The sequence below is a fragment of the Eptatretus burgeri genome, chromosome 3 (genome assembly GCF_056783735.1).
Source record: "Eptatretus burgeri isolate ZD-2024b chromosome 3, Ebu_testis_v1, whole genome shotgun sequence".
In the NCBI taxonomy this organism is placed as follows: domain Eukaryota; kingdom Metazoa; phylum Chordata; class Myxini; order Myxiniformes; family Myxinidae; genus Eptatretus; species Eptatretus burgeri.
In genome coordinates this window covers 94,449,759-94,468,416 of record NC_140963.1, presented here as the reverse complement: position 1 = coordinate 94,468,416, position 18,658 = coordinate 94,449,759, and the positions used below count along the sequence as shown (strand labels likewise).

At 41.7% G+C, this 18,658-nt stretch overlaps 1 protein-coding gene across 16 annotated transcripts in view; it reads left to right on the top strand.

Moving 5' to 3' along the window:
• Window positions 1–18,658, top strand: part of LOC147030477 (transcription factor 12-like) — a 336,231-nt gene that overhangs the window by 104,187 nt on the left and 213,386 nt on the right. For 13 of the 16 annotated variants that reach the window (XM_085874584.1, XM_085874582.1, XM_085874583.1 and 10 more), the window contains 2 exons: window positions 8,940–9,007; window positions 9,444–9,531. The exons of 2 other annotated variants lie outside the window; for them this stretch is intronic. In XM_085874584.1, coding sequence (XP_085730710.1) covers window positions 8,940–9,007; window positions 9,444–9,531 — 156 coding nt within the window. Of the gene's footprint in view, window positions 1–8,939; window positions 9,008–9,291; window positions 9,316–9,443; window positions 9,532–18,658 lie in introns of those variants that run through there. One more of the 16 variants, XM_085874596.1, reaches the window with a different exon arrangement.

The following is an 18,658-nucleotide window of genomic DNA, read 5'->3' as shown; positions in this document are numbered from 1 at the left end:
GGAGAGAGATCCATTCGCACGGGATTCGTCCCTCTTTAACATTGCAAATGGCATGACAGCCCAGGAAGGAGTCAACGTTGAAAGATCAAGAACAGTTGGAGAAAAGATTCTTGCATCCATGGTTGGGAAATCTGTAGAAGAGTTCACCTTCCGAAAATGTGATTGAGCAGTGACACCTAATTCAAGATCAACTGTCAAGATCAAAGGGGAATCTGTGAAGGTAGATCCACAGTTGATCTTCCAGAGACTGGTAACCATTGGAGAGCGCTGTGAGGATCTACCGTCACTCTTCAAATATGAACTGTGTAGTTACCCCCCAGCATTGTTTGAATATTCCTTCCTTCCCCTGCAGGCCAATAAGGCTGTCCTTGCCGATGTTCTCTGGAAGACCATGCAAGGGGAGCAACGAGAACCAATTGGAAATGTCCAGTATATTCTCGATGGTGGTGCGCTACTTCATCGTCTTCCATTGCCAAGAGGTTCCACATATGAGAGTGTCAGTCATCGTTAAGTCACATATGTTACACATAAATATGGGGCTGCTACCATTATCTTTGATGGATACCAAGACGGTCCAACAACAAAAGGTGCCACGCACATGAGAAGGACAGGGGCTTGTTCAGGCATGACAGTAAACTTCACTGGTGGAATGGTTATACAGTCCAAGAAAGAGGAATTCTTGAAAAATGTGACAAGCAGCGATTTATTGTTTATCTTAAGGCCCGGTCACACCTTGACGTTTTAGCCAGCGATGGCAACGTATTAAAATGTATGTAAAACGCTGGCTGACGTTGAACTTTTGATGTTTTTTTTTTAAGATTCGGACGTATTCATAACGAGTTGGTCGTATGCATAACATATTAGTAATGGACACAGAACGTTTCGTTGTGTTATAGATAACTTATACCAACGAATGCTGAACCTGTTGTCGGCCTACACAACCGATGCCCAACGATAGTCTAACTTCGGCATAGCGCGTTGCACGCATCGCCGACGATGTCGTGACGTAGCCTATTAAAAGGCTGACGCACAACGATTCGAATCATAACTGCCGTAGAAATGGAAGTGTCAACATCGCGGTCACACCTTGGCGATCTTGCCAGCGTATGCCGACCTAAGAAAAATGTGTCTAAAACGTTGGGGCACGTCAAATACGGTATGAGTAAGTTTGGTATACGTGAGTAGAACGCTAAAGTACGCTATCATACGTCGTAGTAAGTAGAGTACGTCAAGAAATTTTAAACATGTTCAAAATTTTACGACGTACTCGGCGTATGACACACGTTCCGCATGCGATGGGGATAAGTTTTACACACGATATGTGGACGCTTACACACGTCCACAAAGGCTACTTATAAGCTACTCATAAGTCGAAACACGTCGCGGTAATGTCTTTTTTACGCGAAACTTATTTCTAACTCATGTTTGACGTGCTTTGAACCAATTCTTTACGTAGTCCCAACACACATCGACGTATGTAGACGTATTCCAATGACGTCTTCCGGTCGACAAAAAAAAAAAAAATGAACGTGTTTCTAGGTTACAACTGCCATATAAAGACGTGTTCCCAGCAGTTTTGGGAATTGGTATATAAAAATGCTGCTCATAAAAGGGAACCCAACAGTGTTTTCGAGTTCCTTTTTGAGTCGATGTCCATGTCAGCAGTAACAGTATCAGTATTAGTATTAGCATTAGTAGTAGTTTGTTCATGTTGGCAGTAGTAGGTGAGTGTGAGGGGGAGGGTGTGGGTTATGATGGATCCTCCTTGCGTCCGTGTGTCCACGGGTAGGTTCATAGGCTGCCACTCAACGATTTAAATGGCTGCATCTCCACTATTGAAAGTAGACGCTTGCGCTCAACAATTGGATTTTTTTTTACACTCAACGACTTTTAAACGGTACCACTCAGCCATTTTCATTGTTTACAATGAACGATTTAAATTGCTGTCACTCGCCTTTGTTTTTTGACGCTGGCGCTTGGAAATTTTAATCGTTTCTATTGAACGTGCTAAATCGCTCAAACTCCACTATTGAAAGTAGACGCTTGCGCTCAACAATTGGATTTTTTTTACACTCAACGACTTTTAAATGGTACCACTCAACTATTTTCATTGTTTACAATGAATGATTTAAATTGCTGTCACTCGCCTTTGTTTTTTGACGCTGAGGTTTGGAAATTTGAAGCGTTTCTTCTGAACGTGTTAAAACGCTCAAACTCGACTATTTTAAATAGACGCTGCCGATGGACAATTGGAATCATAGCCAAGCTAGACATCAGTGTGAACATCCTCGTCATGCCGAAGAAAAGTTTGAAGAATGCTGCAAATAAGTGTCCTGGCCGTGGCCGTGGACGCTCACACAAGGACGATCCATTATACCGACGTCTTTCAGCCTATGAGTAACTTAAAAGTAACGTCTGTCGATGTGTGGCAACGATCGCGTAACGTGCCAACAACACGTTAATCAGAGGTTAGAAATAAGTTTCGGGTACGCTAAACATTACCTCGGCGTGTCTCAACTTATGATTAACTTACAAGTAGCATGTGTTGACGTCTGTCAACGATCGCAGACCGTGCATACAACTTGTGGCCAGCGTAGCGGAACGTGTGAGTCATACGCCGGCATACGTCGTGAAATTTCAAGCATGAAAAAATTTGAGGACAACCGAAAAGTACAACGTTTAAAGCCAGCGTACAACGACGTATGGCAGTGTTTTTCAGCGTGCTCTCAATGTTATCAAAACTTACCCATAACGTATTCAACGTGTGCCAGCGTTTTAGAAAAAAAATTCAAAAATCGGCATACGTTGGCTAAAACGTCAAGGTGTGACCGGGCCTTTAGTGACAAACAAGAGCGGGCTGGGTGTAATATAGATCATGCAAAGCATGATGCTGATGTGCTCATTGTCCAAACAGCTGTTGCATCTGCTAGAATCAAAGACACTGTCCTGATAGGGGATGACAAGGACTTGCTCATCCTCCTACTGCATCATGCTGAACTGGATGCACATGATTTGTTCCTGGTCCCAGAGCCTAGGCAATCAGCAAAAATGACCAGGATATGGTGCATAAAGCAGTCTCGGGAATTTCTTGGTCCTGATGTTTGTAACCTTGTGTTATTTATCCATGCAATCCTTGGCTGCGATACAACTTCTCGCCTGTTTGGATTGGGAAAGGGTTTAGCAGTAAGGAAGATCAAGAGTGTTGCCCTGTTCCGTCAGCAAGCTTAGGTGTTCAGCCAAGAAGGACATGTAGCAAAACAGGACATTATTGCAGCAGGAGAAAAAGCACTTGTGTCATTATATTGTGGTGCCAAAGAACAAGGACTGGACACTTTACGATACAGGCGATTTTGTGAGAAGGTTTCCAAGAGCACATCTCATGTAGAACCTCAAACTCTACCCCCAACCTCAGCAGCTGCAAAGTATCACAGCCTCTGTGTATATTATCAGATGATGGAGTGGAAAGGAAGAAGCACCAATATGAAGCCGGAAGAGTGGGGATGGCACATGGTGGATGGACAATGTTTGCCAATACAAACTGACCAGCTTGCAGCCCAATCAAAACTATTGGATGTCATCTGCTGTAACTGTAAAACAGACTGTAATACAAAGAGGTGCACATGCAGAAAATATAGTCTGCATTGCAGTGCTGTTTGTGGAGAATGCTGTGGGACAAGTTGTGCCAACTCACAGCTACCAGATTTCACTGATGACTATAATGATGACCTTGATGGGCATCTTCAGTAGGGTATTAATATGCCTGCAATGAAACACTAGCCAAAGAAGTGACTCATAAATTTGATCACAAAATATCGATATTTGGTGGCCATATTGGATTTTATTAAATTCATCCATCATTTTATTTAAACCCATCCAATCAAAATATTAAACTATCCCAAATTTAGCCTTTTAATCCCCTCAAATATTCTAGAAATATAAACCGCTCAAACCTATTGTCTGAGAGTAAATATATGGCAAAATATTGATATTTGGCAGCCATATTGGATTTATGCAAATGAGATGTGTATCAAAATACATCCAAGAAAATTGTTAAATACTCTAAATGCATTCTTGTATGCAAAAGATATATACTAGAAGTTGAAATGGCTCAAATACATCATCCAAGAGCAAAGATGTGGTAAAATATTGATATTTGGTGGCCATATTGGATTTATGCAAATGAGATTTTGTTCCAGGGAAGTTTAAAAGTATTCTAAATGCATCCTTGTATGCAAAATACCCATTCTAGAAGTTGAAATCACCCAAATATGTCATCTGTGACCAAAGATATGGCACAATATTGATAATTGGCCACCATATTGGATTTATGCAAATTAAACGTATTTCTGCAACAGGGATTTCTTCGGACTTTTTGTATGGTGTTGTGGGGACCTCATAGAAATGCATTGTGCTAAAAAAAATTCTGTTGCAATTTGTTCCCGATCAAACCTTATTTTGCCTGGACTATAATGTTATGGACCGCTCCTTTGTTCCGTTGGTCTCAAAAAGCATTGTTGGAGTCGGTGGTGGTGATTGTTGAGCATTGGCTGTGGTGTTGGTGGTGTCACGTGGCAGTTAGTTTTGGCATAGTGTTTCCTGGTGGTTGAGGCGTCGTAGTTGTGGCGGTTAATGGCGACAATAAGCGAGCTTAGGTTGTGGTGCTATGGTGTGGAGATTTTTTGGAAGGCGTTGTGGTGGTCGTATGAAGGTTCTTGCGTTGTGGTTCGAGTCTGAAGATGGTTGAAATGAGGTGCCCGGTGGGTAATGGCACAAGGTTTGAATGTGAAATTGCACGCGTATGCAAATGAGCTGCCTGCTGTGATGCGTGCATGCTTGCATGATGGGTGCAAAGTAAAATAAGTAGACGATGGGAATAAAGACCTGCTTCAAATCCCATTTAATCCATTTACAAGGATTTACAAAGATTTAAGGCACAGGAGGAGGCCATTCGGCCCATCATGCCTGCGCCACACCAATACCAGATTTAATAAATCCGTTGATACCCCTTCCCTTCATGTGCAGTCTTTTTGATTGCTACACTGGAACTCATTTTGCCAACCTCGGAAGGATGACAGGCTGAGTCAACCCCCTAGTGTTAATTCAGCAGCCAACGGGGCTTGAACTCAGGACTCTAGGATACCAAGCCACCACCCTAACCACTAGGCCAACACTAGGTTATGGGACATTCTGTCCCATAAACCCACTAGACATAAGGGAAGGGCTATCTAAAATGAATTTGAATGAAACTAGAAGGGCGCCGTCTCAGAACCGCTACATGTTTTGTGCCGTTGCCTTGGGGGAGTGCTCGCTTCGCAGAACCGCAACAATATATTTGAATACTGTCAAACACAAATGACCTTGATACTTACAAGAACCATGCAATGTATTCATATATAGCATGAGAGGGCATGCCATGTGAGAGGACACAGTATCGGGGGAAAGCATCGGCTGCCGATATGGCTATGTACAATGCCGATTGGCGCTGCATTCTAAAATGATCAATACAGCCTCCAAGCCACGTCAATATCCTAAACCACCACTTAACGTCATCTTATTGCAGTGTATAAGGGCTGTGTAAGACTGCTTCAGTGGCGCTAAACTTCTGGATTTTTTAAACCGATCTTTAACATCATTATTTTATTAAAATTGAATTATTATTATATACTTGAAGATTAGTGTGCTGGGTATCATGTTCTATGAACTCCCTAGTTCCTCGTTTTCTGATCGACGCATTGTAATGGATGGTTAAATAATGCAACAATTCTGTTTTTCGGATGATCCACATGCTGGTGTCTCAGACGGTTTTGAATTTGCTCAGAATGCCCCGTATCACCTCTAAAAACCTTAGGGTTACATGAGTTACACATGCTGAATGATTGTTGCATCAGGCAATATCCTAATGTAGAAACTTACATGGAGGTGTTTTGCACACCTCTCATGCCAAAAAGGCCCTTGGAATGAACGTTGGAACAGTCCGTCAACAATTACATTAAATTCTACACATTTGGTTTATTATGGTGGAGAGTATATCACTGGGTGTGATGTAAATACCGTGAAAGCTCTTCATTTTAATTTGCCTGTCCACCCATGCAGTGGGAAATGTGGTTTTGCAATCGCTTCTCTCTGTCTGTCGCAACATTTTTTTGAGCTTTTATCATCAAATTTTCAAGAAACCTTTATTATGAGCATATGAAGAAGACTAAATAACTGGGTCAGAAGGTCAAAGGGTATCACGTCAAGGTCAAAATCCTCAATTTTCATTCGATTTACTTGAAATTTGAACTGAAGTTGCATATTGGGTCACTGAATTGTTTCAATCCAAAGTTGGAAGCCAATTGTTTTTGTGGTCAAAAGGTCAGGGTCGCGTTAATCATTTTCACCCGATTGTCTGGTCCGTCTGTCTTTGCTGGTTGTCTGTCCAGGCCATCACCTTATTTTTACCATTTGAGCTTGTCATCAAATTTTCAACAAACCTTTATCGTGAGGATATGGAGAACACCAATTCATAGTTTTACATTTCTTTTTGGTTTCACTTTTGCTTTCGGGCAGGTTTTGCATTTTAGGGTGCTTTTCTCGTTCAAATGTAGGTTTGTGTTTGCATGATCTTGCGTAAGGTTTTGTTTCTTTTTGTTGTTTTATTTTCTTTTTAATACCCAAGAAAAAAAACCATATCATCCTTTCCAACCTCAGTACTGGTCTGGAAGAAACCAGGGTTTTATTTTTCAACATATTGGGGGATTATACTTGGAAATAAATCAGGGGATGGTGGGGGACAAATTTAACAGCTTTATTGAGGATTATCATCTCATGAAATGTTTTATTTTTTTTAATAACAAAATTACTCTTTCGAACTGAACTGGAAAACTTTGAAGAATTGTAAGAGGGAAAAAAGCAGAGCAAGCGTTCAAGAAAAGTAAACTGTGATTTTTATCTGGGCTACTGAGTCCAGAAATCTTTATTTACATTATTTGAATCTGCCATCATATGCACCTTGTAGATCCTGCCTGTTTCTGTAGTGTGTTTGGCCCAGACATTTTCATCTTTCACTGTCATTTCCATTCCCTTTTGTCCTGCCCAACACAAAGCACTTTCTTCCACACTCCATCCTGCAAATGCACCCAGGCTCAAATTTTCTTTCCATCTGGGGAGAAGTCTTTCTTTTCCTATTGTCTTTTTATTTATTACACAAACACTTTGTTATACTTATCCTTAGTATTATTTGTGGGAAATAAGTTTGTTGCACTAGCGGATGGGTCAATTTGAAACACAAATGCTTTTATTTCAATATTCTTTGTAATTTTGGCGAGCCGAGACTGAGAAGGAGAAAGTGTGAGGGAGAGATTGGAGGTGTGTGAATAAGAAAAGGGAAAAAGTGGGAAAAGATAAATGATGGGGATATTCTCAGATACTGATTTAAGCTCGGGTGAAGGACTGTATCATTGGGGTATAATGAAGTACTTGTATGGATTGATAGAGACGGGAGGGGAGAGGGGGGTTAGTAAACAGCTCTCATACGCATCCCTCCCTTCCAAGGATTTCATTTCTTCTTAGCTCTCATACGAGTCTCGCCAATGCATACCAAAAAAAAAGTTTAAAAAAAAAAATGGAGTTCTTGGTAAATTGAAGAAGCCAGCTTGAATTGGTTAGTGAAGAGAGGGGTGGTAATTTAGCGTGCTCGGGAGAGGGAGTGACTTTGCATGAGGGGAGGGGGCAGTTAGACTTGTAAACAAGGAAGGTGGATTGGTTAATACTTGAGAGGTCGACGACAGGGGGGATCATATACAGGGTTGTGTCTTCATTGTCGAGCTACAGGCTTCCTATCTGTGCTATCATTTGGCCTTGGAACCCAGGCTGCGGATGTGCCCTCACAAGGGCTCACTGTGCTGTCAGCAAAGCTGCTTTTGCTGCTGTAAAGGACCGACCCATAAAAGCTAACGGCCCAGTAAAAATGGGAAGTGTGGTGGGCCTTTGAAGCACTTCTCCTTGCTTTGGCCTTGATAATGGTTGTAGTGTGATAAGCTTTCCCATGTTTACCCATCAGATTTCCAGTTTCTTGTTTTTAGATATATTGTTTTATTTTGACCTACTAACTGGTGGTTGTCCTCCCCCATCCCACTCGTTCTACAGAAATCTACAATCTTCGGATTTTCATTCCCCCCCCCCTTTTTAAGAAGCTATTTTTAATAGTTTGATCTGCAATGCTAAAACTTTATTGGTTACTTGAATACTTTCGTTTTGACCTTCATTTGATTGCATAACCTTTTAACCCTTTTGGTGTGTGCGGCTGTTCATACACTCGTTTTGAAACTTTTGTAATCGATCATGAAATATATCTATTGTGCATTGTGGATAGGCCTATGTTTGCTGATTTTATACCCCCATTATTTGTGTGGTACAATTAGCTGTTTGCATGTTGTATATGTTGTATTAGTCGAAATTGTGTGGATTTATTTTTGAAGCGCTAACTTTAAAGACATTTTAAGGAAAATACCGATTTATTATTCCCGATTGTGATGCATAACAACATCTTGCACGAAAAAATGGTTTTCATCTGCTTCTGTCTCATTTTGCTTTCACTCCTTTTCTCTAATGTTATCATGGGGTATTCATGGTACTCCGATGGAGGGATGACACGGGAAAAAAATTGCCGCCCATTCAAATGTGTACAATTGATTAAGGAACTGTCACTGGTCATTGTAAAGTTTATTTTTCCCTTTGTGACATCATCTTCATTTTTTAAGCTGACAGTGAGCTTGTGTATTGTGAATCATGATCAACAACAACAACAAAAATTGCCTGAGATGGGCTGCAATGCATTTGCCTTTGGTGTCCACTCTGTTGAATTATTTTCCTTTGCCGGCATCAGCCACTATCAATAATTATATATTTATTTTATCGGTGGATGAGTATTACAAATGACCTTATATGTGCATCTGTAGGTGGAGAGGAAACTGCACGTGAACCATGGTCTGATGAAAGTCAAACAGCCATAAACTACACCCCTCGAGTACGTGCAGTGTGTTTTTTATATATTTAATTTGAATGTCTAATTACCAGACGCATTAATTGAATTACCTTCATTATGTCTTCAGGGTGTAGTTTTTCATTTCATCCTAAATGTGAGCCGAGTACGAGTTAATTAATTGCTTTATGAGTTTGCATAGGATTTGGTTTTGGAGTGGGAAGAGTTAGTGGTAGAGGGGAGTGTAAGGGAAAGAGGAACAAAGAATCCAGTCAGAGAATGAGAATAACAGTTGGAGTGGGAAGATAATGAAGTCAGCCTCAAAGCAATAATATTTTTTTGCTATGGTTGAGGTATTTTCACACACTGTATGTATACTGAGGGAGTAAATCCATTCGTTTATTTCTACACGTTTTGTTAAAGTTTAGAGTGAGAAGTTCAATGCGAGGTAGTGGGTTTTTATTTGTTTGCTGCTGTGAAGGGTTATCGGCCATTTGATTCGGAGAGGAGTGCCGAAGCTTGCACGACGACGACAACACCAACCAGCTACCCTCCCTCCAACATGGAGTGTAAGTACACCTACACAATTTGATGGAATCAACAGAGCGTTGATCGAAATACTGCATGCTAATGGCCATTTGACGGAAGGAGAAGCTGACGTTTTGATTGTTAACAGGCTAACTTTTGCTCCGCCGAAGGTTTAACACCTGAAACCTCACCCTCTCCTTGCTTCCCATGGTGGTTAGCATACCTCGATCAATGTTCTGTTTACTCCATCCATTGTTCTACCTGTCCTATGGTGCGGAACGACATTAGCTTTCACATTTAAGGTTAGTTTTCTATTGCACATACATCAGCTTGCCTGGGAACCTACACCACTCTGTCTGTGTCCTGTTCACTTCACTCCAGACTTTACGGCCCCTTTTGAAGCCTTTTAATGGCACTGAAACACTGTTCCATGGAACGATGTTGAAAGTCTTCCATATATGTTTTTTGGGCAGTTTTCCTTCACGTGACATTTAATTTCGTAATTGTACATTCAGACGTGCCATCGTTGACATACCCAGAGATCTTTGCATTGTTGCTGTCAGTCTTGTGTATTTTTCAAATGGATCACAAAACTTGCAATTAATGACTTATAGACTTTTAATTAAGGTTACATTATGCTTGTGCAAAAGTTTGTGTGATTGCATGTATTTGGAAAGCAATAATACATTGATGCATGGGTGAAACTCCTGTATTTTACGGAAATCTGTATTTTTGTAACGACCCATACTCTGTATGTTCGTCATCAGAAAGGCATGCCTAGGTTATAGGGAATTGAAGTGCTATTCTGAAATGCTGATTCGTTTATTAACCCATTTGATTTCATCCCGAGGGGGTGAAATGCCAACGCAATAACACGTCATGACCACAATTATGTGAATTGCTCCCATGGTAGTTTTTATTATGACCTGTTTTTGTAGAAGTAATCCGGCTGCAAAAGCCTGCAAGCATATTACCGTCATTAGATATCCACCAGGCAGGAGACCACGTGTGTACGTTGGTGTTGTTTATCCGTCTTTACTCACTGGCAGATTCGTCTGCACTGGTCATCACGTTTGAATGGCATTTATATTCGTTTACATCTTGAGTGTTTGTTAACATTTTGTTTGGTGACTAGCAAATACAACCCGTCACTTCGCTAACGGGGACAATAAAGAGAGAGAGAGAGAGATAGATAGATAGATAGATAGATAGATATAAGATGAGAGGGAGGGGGGAGATAAAGGGGAGGTGGGAGAGCGATACCTCACCAAACGTTGCTATTCACTGCAGGAGGGAGGGGTGAGGGGTGAGACACACACATATATACACACACACACACACACACACACACACACACACACACACACACACACATATATATACACACACACACACACACACACATATATACACACACACACACACACACACACACACACACACACACACACACACACACACACACACACACACACACACACACACACACAGCGAGAGAGCGACAGAGGGGTGTTGGAGGAGAACACTGCAATTTATTAGGAGGGGGGGAGTAAGGAGGGGACAAAGTGAGAGAGAAGGGTGTGGGGGGAGGGGAAGACAGGTGAACGGTGGAGGTGGGTGTTGGCAAAGAGAGTGAGTGATATGTGACGCTTAATGACCGAACACAAAAAACCCCCCCAAAAACATGTCAGAACGTCTGTACACACAATGACACAACAGAGTTTGTAAAGTAATCCGCTGGCACATTTGCGAAACTTTGATATTCCAGTTGCACAAAATTTGTGGGAAAATGAACGAAAAGCAATCACTGAAAACATTGAAGTACCGCTAACGTACGACCTTATGATCTCATCAAGCATGAACATAGAAAACAAAGCATTATGGCCAGATATCATACTTCGGTACAAAAAAAGAGAGGAGAAGGCATTGCTAACTGAGGTGTTAATACCGGTGATATTGGACTAATGATGCAGAAATCAATAAAATGACCAAATACCAAGATCTCAAGCATGAAGTGAAAAGATCCTGGAAGTTTAAGAATGCCAAAGTTGTACCAGTGATGACGAAGAACCTCATGGGGATGAAGAAGAAGAACCTCAGAGATATTAAAAACCATCGCTGGGAATATTATTACAAACAAGCTACAGTTGGAACCGGGGGGGCTCAGTGACAATCCTGAAGCGAGCCCTCAGTACAAAACTTTGAGAACAGAAAACTTCACAGCTTGATCCGTGAATCGTGACCCCTTACCGAAATGAAGGTGGATACTTTGAGCCTGCCCTGGGTGGACTCCATTCCACATACTGAAACCCACATATGAAGATAACACACACACGCACACACACGCACACACACGCACACACACGCACACACACGCACACACACGCACACACACGCACACACACGCACACACGCACACACACACACACACACACACACACACACACACACACACACACACACACACACACACTGCCTTTTATTAGTATAGATATTAATGGTGTAGTATTAATTTGTGATTGGAATGATGCTCTTTGGAATTAAAATGAAGAGATCAAGTTGAAAGAAGACGGAGGGAATTGTAAAAGGGGGTGGGGAAAAGGAAAAGGCGGAACCCCTGATTGGAATGGAAGGTTGTGACATTCATTCATCCCTCGTGGGCGATTTATAATAACTGTATAAGACTGCTTGAGTTACCACCGTGACGGGGCTTACTATTTATCCTTCGGTAGAATTCTTCTTCAATCGTCTCACAAAAGGTCGAGGAGAACTTACGCGCACCATTGAGATCTGTAGCCGCATTATTTTGCCTTTCATGTTATAGTATGAAAATATTCTCGAATTCTGGTTGATCGGGGTTTTTTCGGAAATGGGTGCAACTGGAAGAGAGACGAGCGGGTTGTTCGGTCGCGGTTGGAATAAAGGATTGACTCGGATTCCGAACGCCTCTGATGTCTTTTCCTTCCACGCTAAAGATCCATCTGCTTGGCATTTTGGGTGCGAATGACTGCTATTTGTTGGTGTCTATCAGACGCATTTCACTTCACAGAGATCTTCTCTGCCTGGTATTGTGCTGAAAAGGGCAACCCTTATCGTGTGGAGTTCGCTGGAAACGATTCTTCCCTTGAATATAATGGCACCTTTGTGTGGCTGGTGTGTAAAGAGCCCTTATTTACCGTAGTGGCACCTTGCACGTCTCGTGTTGCCTTACATGGGTTGGTGTAGCTCGTCTGAAGAGTCTGGAGTCTTTTTCCTTGGATCCTTCATCAACATTCTTGCCTTCGGCCCTGCCTGGTTCCAGAGGGCTATTCAACTAAGTACTTCGGAAACTTACCATTCCCTTGTGGCATTTGAACTCCTTTCAGACGTATTCCTGTCACTTGTACGTTCACGTCTCTAACTGCTGGCCAACGTTGATGCAGTGCGCCCCCTGTTGCTCATTTTGCTAACCTTGATGACGGATGACTGGCTGAGTCAACCTGCCTGGTGTTAATTCAACAGCAGGAGAGGGGCTCGAACCCAAGACCCTAAGATCTTGAGCCAGCCACCCTAACCGTTAAGCCAACACCAGGCTCCAGCAATGAATGTTCAGGTGAAACAAAAGAAATTCTTCCCCAGATATCACTTTCATTTGCATTATTTTTGTTTTTTTTTGTTACAATATGGACAGAATCACCCCCAAAATGCATATTTTGACATCAGTTTTTCAAAATGTTTCAGGGGAGCATTCCCACTGGAACCCCCCTCCAAGGAAAATCTCATTTTTCCTTTTTTCAACAGTTCTGCAGTTTCACCCATGTTGATGTGCATCTGAGTATCAGGAACTTGCTCTCTATTCATTAGGATGGGCATGGGGTGGGTGGAGAGAGGTTGGCTGAGTTCAGTAATTATTGTAAGGGGCCATTTACCTATAATGTGTGCAACTATGGCAGAATTTTTGACCTTCCACCCCCATCCCCACTCCCTGCCATACCCCATGTACTCCATATATGCTTCTTCACTTCCTTTACTCTTGTCCCTTTCCAACTTTCTCTCCCTTCTCTCTTTGCTCACAAATTCCCATGCCCTCCTTATTCTCCTTTTTTGTTCCTCTTGTTTTTCTCAATTATAATGTTCCCATTTTAGCCTTCCTTCCAGAGCTAAGCATACTTAACAAATGCATAACCTTGATAAATAATATAGGATGTTAAGATGAGAGAGAAGTTAGTGTGGAAATTGTGGGCAGAAAAGGAAAGGCTATTTGGATGAGATGACAGTATTGTATTTGGATGGAAGAGAAGAGCAGGTATGAGCAAAGAAGTGAGGTTGGAGCAGTCAAGTTTTCCACAATATGTGTGCATAGTAAGTACATTTCCTCCACTGCACTCTTCCAGTATTTTTTTTTTCCACTCTGTCAGTGTTTACTTATAACTGAAGGGAAATTAATGTATACAGTACAGTTTCACAATAAGTGCTTTTCGCAAGAATCCTGCATTTCCAGTGTCCAGCTGTGGATATCTGGTTTAGGATGCTTGCTTTGGCATTTGGTATATGTCCCCATTTGTTTGTTTGTTGGCCCCTAATCAAAGTGAAAAATATGAGGCCTAAAACTGAATAGTGATAAGCTAACTTTATACTCTGGCTAATGTAAGATTGGGGAAGGGTCGAGCAGAGAGATGGGTTTGTGGATGACCAGCCAAGATAATGGTGTGATCTCCACACACCAATTTCATGGGTGATGGGTGGTGTTCGATGGGTGATGACCTGTGCTGAGTTTCTGATAGATGTAGCGCTTTGCATTCAGCCCAAAGAGTTAATTTTCATCTCATCAGACCACAAAATATCTTGCCTCATGCTCTCAGAGTCTTTCACCTGCATTTTTGTAAACTCCAGGCATGCTGTCATGTGCCTTTTTCTCATGAGTGGCTTCCGTCTGGCCACTCTCCCACAAAGCCTCGATTTGTGAAGTTTTCAGAGACTGTTGTCCTTCTGGCAGGTTCTCCCATCTCAGCCAAGGAACTCTGTAGTTCTGTCAGAGTGGTCCTTGGGTTCTTGGTCACCTTCCTGACCAAGGTCCTTCTTGCCCAGTTGCTCAGTTTAGTCGGACGACCAGCTCGAGAAAGAGTCTGGGTCGTTCCATATTCTTTCCATTTCCTAATGATGAAGCTCACTGTGCTCTTCGGAACTTTAAACATTCTGGAAATTGTTTTATACCCTTCCTCAGATCTATGCCTTCTCACAATTCTATCTCAAAGTTCTATTGACTGTTCTTTGGACTTCATGGTAGAGTTTCTGCTCTGACATGCACTGTCAACTTTGGAACTTTATATAGAAAGATGTGTTACTTACTAAATCATGTCAATCAATTGAGTTGGCCACAGGTAGACTCCAATCAAGTTGTGGAGACATCTCAAGGATGATCAAAGAAAACTGGATGCACCTGAGCTCAATTTGGAGTGTCACAGCCAAGGGGTTTGAATACTCGTTGATGCAAGACATTTCAACTTTTCATGTTTAATTAACATACAAATATTTCCAAAAACATGTTTTCTCTTTGCCATTATGCGGTATTTTGCATAGATTGATGACAAAAAATTTAAAATAAATAATTTTATATTCTGGCTGTAATGCAACAAAATGTGACAAAAGTCGAGGGGTGTGAATACTTTCTGAAGGCACTGTTATGAAACGTACATACATTTGTGGCCGTGAAAGAATAACGTACACACAAACAAACACTTCAAAATATGTATATACTCGTGTGGATTGGCTCGCTACGCTTGACTCTCCACATGTTGTTGCAGAGATTGATGTCATACATTTGGTGTGTTGGCATGATTTACACCATTCATAATTCAAACATTTCTTTTCTACATATTTATAACTTGCACAATCGAAGATTTTTCAAGTATACTGGTCAGCCGATTTTGTTCTTCTGTCTGTCTGTCTCTTTATCTGTCTGATTGTTACTTGTCAAACAAAAATATTCTTTGACAAGTATAGTGATCGCCTTCATTTGTTACTTGGCAAAAAAATTATTTAAAAAAAAAGTACGTTGATCGTGTGTATATATATATATGTGTGTGTGTGTGTGTGCGTGCGTGCGTGTGCGTGTGCGTGTGCGTGTGCGTGTGCGTGTGCGTGTGTGTGTGTGTGTGTGTGTGTGTGTGTGTGTGTGTGTGTGTGTGTGTGTGTGTGTGTGTGTGTGTGTGTGTGTGTGTGTGTGTGTGTGTGTGTGTGTGTCCTTGTGTCTGTCTGTCTGTCCACCTCCAGCCCAAACCGCTCAACTGATTGTTCTGAAATTTTTCGAGATTAATGTCACTGACCCTGCAACTTTCCCAGAGGGGGGGGGGGGGAGTCTCGCATTGAAGTTTCATTAAAATTTGGTTGACTGAAAAGGTCTACATCGGCCAACAGGCCAATTTGAGCCAAATTTTCTAAAATCCTCAAATTTCGTCCTATTGACTTGAAATTTGAACAGGATTTGCATATCATGTCAGTAAATTCAACCACCTTTTACTTTTGAGGTTATGTTAGGTCAAAAGGTCAACATAGGCCATAAGGTCAACCCAAAATAGGCCAAATTTTAAAATTGTTTCGAAAATCGTCAATTTTTATCCGATTGACTTGAAATTTGAAGAGCATTTACATATGAGGTCACTGATTTCAACGACCTACTAATTTTGAGGTCAAAAGGTGAACAGAGGCCTAATTTCTAAAATTGATAAATAAGGCCAAAAACTAAATATATCACGATATCTCAAAAAGTTGTGGACGAGTTATGACAAAACAAGGTGGATGAGTTGAATAGGTGACAAGAACAAGCAGATTGGATTTTGGTTTGGATCCAACCCATCAGTGGGATTGAAAACGTAAACTGTTCCACCTGGCGGAGGTGTGCACTCTTCCGAGTGCCATTCTACTTTGTGCTGTTTTGCCAAGTGTCGCTCTATGTGTGATTTTTCATTTGTCTCTTTGTTATCTTGCCAAAACTTCGTTTTTGCAAGATCTGTTACTTGGTAAATTTTTTTTTTGTTTGTTTGTCTGTAATCATTGGATTTTTCACCTTTATATCACTCTGTAGAGCACAATTCTCATCGGAAACTCTTGTGGGTACACATATCGTAGTATTATTACAATACCCTTCAGCACACATAAAGGTCAAGGTCAAAGATCAAGGTCACTTTGCGGTAAATCATGGAGGTCGACAAAACCCTTATTTTTTGAGTAATTTTAATCGAATCATCTCCAAACTTTATGGGAATGTAGTATATCGTCTGGCGCTGAGCTGATTAGTTTTTGGTGGCGATTGGCCTTGACCTTCATGGTTAGCGCCTAAGGTCAAAATATTTTGACCCCAAGGTCAAATTTTGAAATCTTAGGTACCATATCGTGCAGTACCTCAAATTGAACATCTCGATGAGTGCTTTCTAGATATGTCAACCTTGAGACATTATGATGTCATTTGGTGACGTTATGAGGCAAACACATATTTTTCATGGTTACTCTGTAGAACGATTCTCATCGGAATCTCTCGTAGGCAGATACAGTAAGTCCTCGCTTTTCGCAAGGGTTGTGTTCCTGGAAAACCGTATGATAAGCGAAACTGTGTTAAACAAAACATATTTTCCCATAGAAACCAATGTGTTAAAGGGGGGATGTGTTTTTGGCTCGGAATTTTTTGGACATAAACAAAACACGCTCCTCGAGTCGTGGCGACTTACCCCGAGGCTGGAGGAAAGGAGTTGATTGCGGTGGACAAGTCACACTTGCGGAGTGGCAGAATCGTCCCCCTCTTCACTTGACACTGTGCTGTCACTTTCTTCACCAGCGGTAACGGTCTCTTGGCAGCTGGTTGAAGGAGCATCCTGGATGGTGGATGGAGTTGGTGCTGCATCTTTTGGCTTGAAAAATGCATGGAGAGTGGGCTGGATGGCTTTCTTTTGCTTTGCTGCATAAAGTTCCTTGTAGCAACAAAGGGCATCATAAACAACACAGCTAAAATCAGTGCTCCTTTCAAGATTTGGATCTTGCTCGATAACAAATTCTGTGGCACTTTCAAACGAGCTGAGGATTTGGCTGAGGTTTTTCATGGTGAGATGCTCGGATGAAGGTGTCACAGCATCTTCTTCTTCCTCAAGAGCCCACTGCTGTTCCAACTCCATAAGATCTTCATTGCTTAAGGGTTCTGCATGAGACTCCAGTAAGTCATCCATGTCCTCTTCGTCAACCTCTTCAAAACCAGCCTCCTGCGCCAGGTCTACAATTTGACTTGTAATCAACAGAACATCAGCAAACCCCGTGAAATTGTGGACACACTCAGGCCACACTTTCTTTCACACAGCGTTCATTGTGGAGGCACTCACCTCCGCCCATGAATCCTTAATGTTTTCCAAAGCCATTTTTATGTTGTATGTTCGCCAAAACTCCTTGATTGATAGCTTGTCCTCATCAGTTTTTTTGATAAGCTGCAGCATGGTATGCTTAACATAATAGGCTTTAAAAGCAGCAATAACTCCCTGATCCATAGGCTGTAAAAGTGAGGTAGTATTTGGTGGTAAAAATACTACCTGCACGTTTTCACACCAGTCTTCCATTTGCTGAGGATGGGCAGGAGCATTGTCTACAAGCAGCAAACATTTGTTGTCAATGTTGTTCTCCTTGGAGATACTTCTCAACATGATTGGAGAAGCAATTGATCACGTAATCGTGGGTCAATGCCCTAACAAACGACGCGCTTTTTCTTGTATCACAGCAAGAGATAAAGGCATGTGACGTTTAGTTTGATCTTCTATCCACACACATAATAAATGCTCCATGTTGTGCATGGCACCATCTCTCATTCTCGTTAGTGTCCTTGCACTCGAACTGGTTGCAATCTGTGATATTTTCTTTATCTTTGCCGAACTTTGAACGATCGAATGTACAGTCGATGCAGCGATTGCTGCGCGCGGCCGATTTCCGTTGTCCCTTCACCTCGTTCATGTCTTTTAATTATATCCAATTTCACCTTCAATGTGACAGCCTTTTGTTGTCGCTTGAAACGAGGTGTGCTCGGCAAAAGACTTGCGGGTCGCTTGGGATTCATACTGGAAGGTATGCAGGCGAGCGTGAAGAGAATACGTACAGTACAGCATACAGTACATGCGCAGTAAAGTGAAAGTGTGTTTATGCGCATCCTGTGTGATT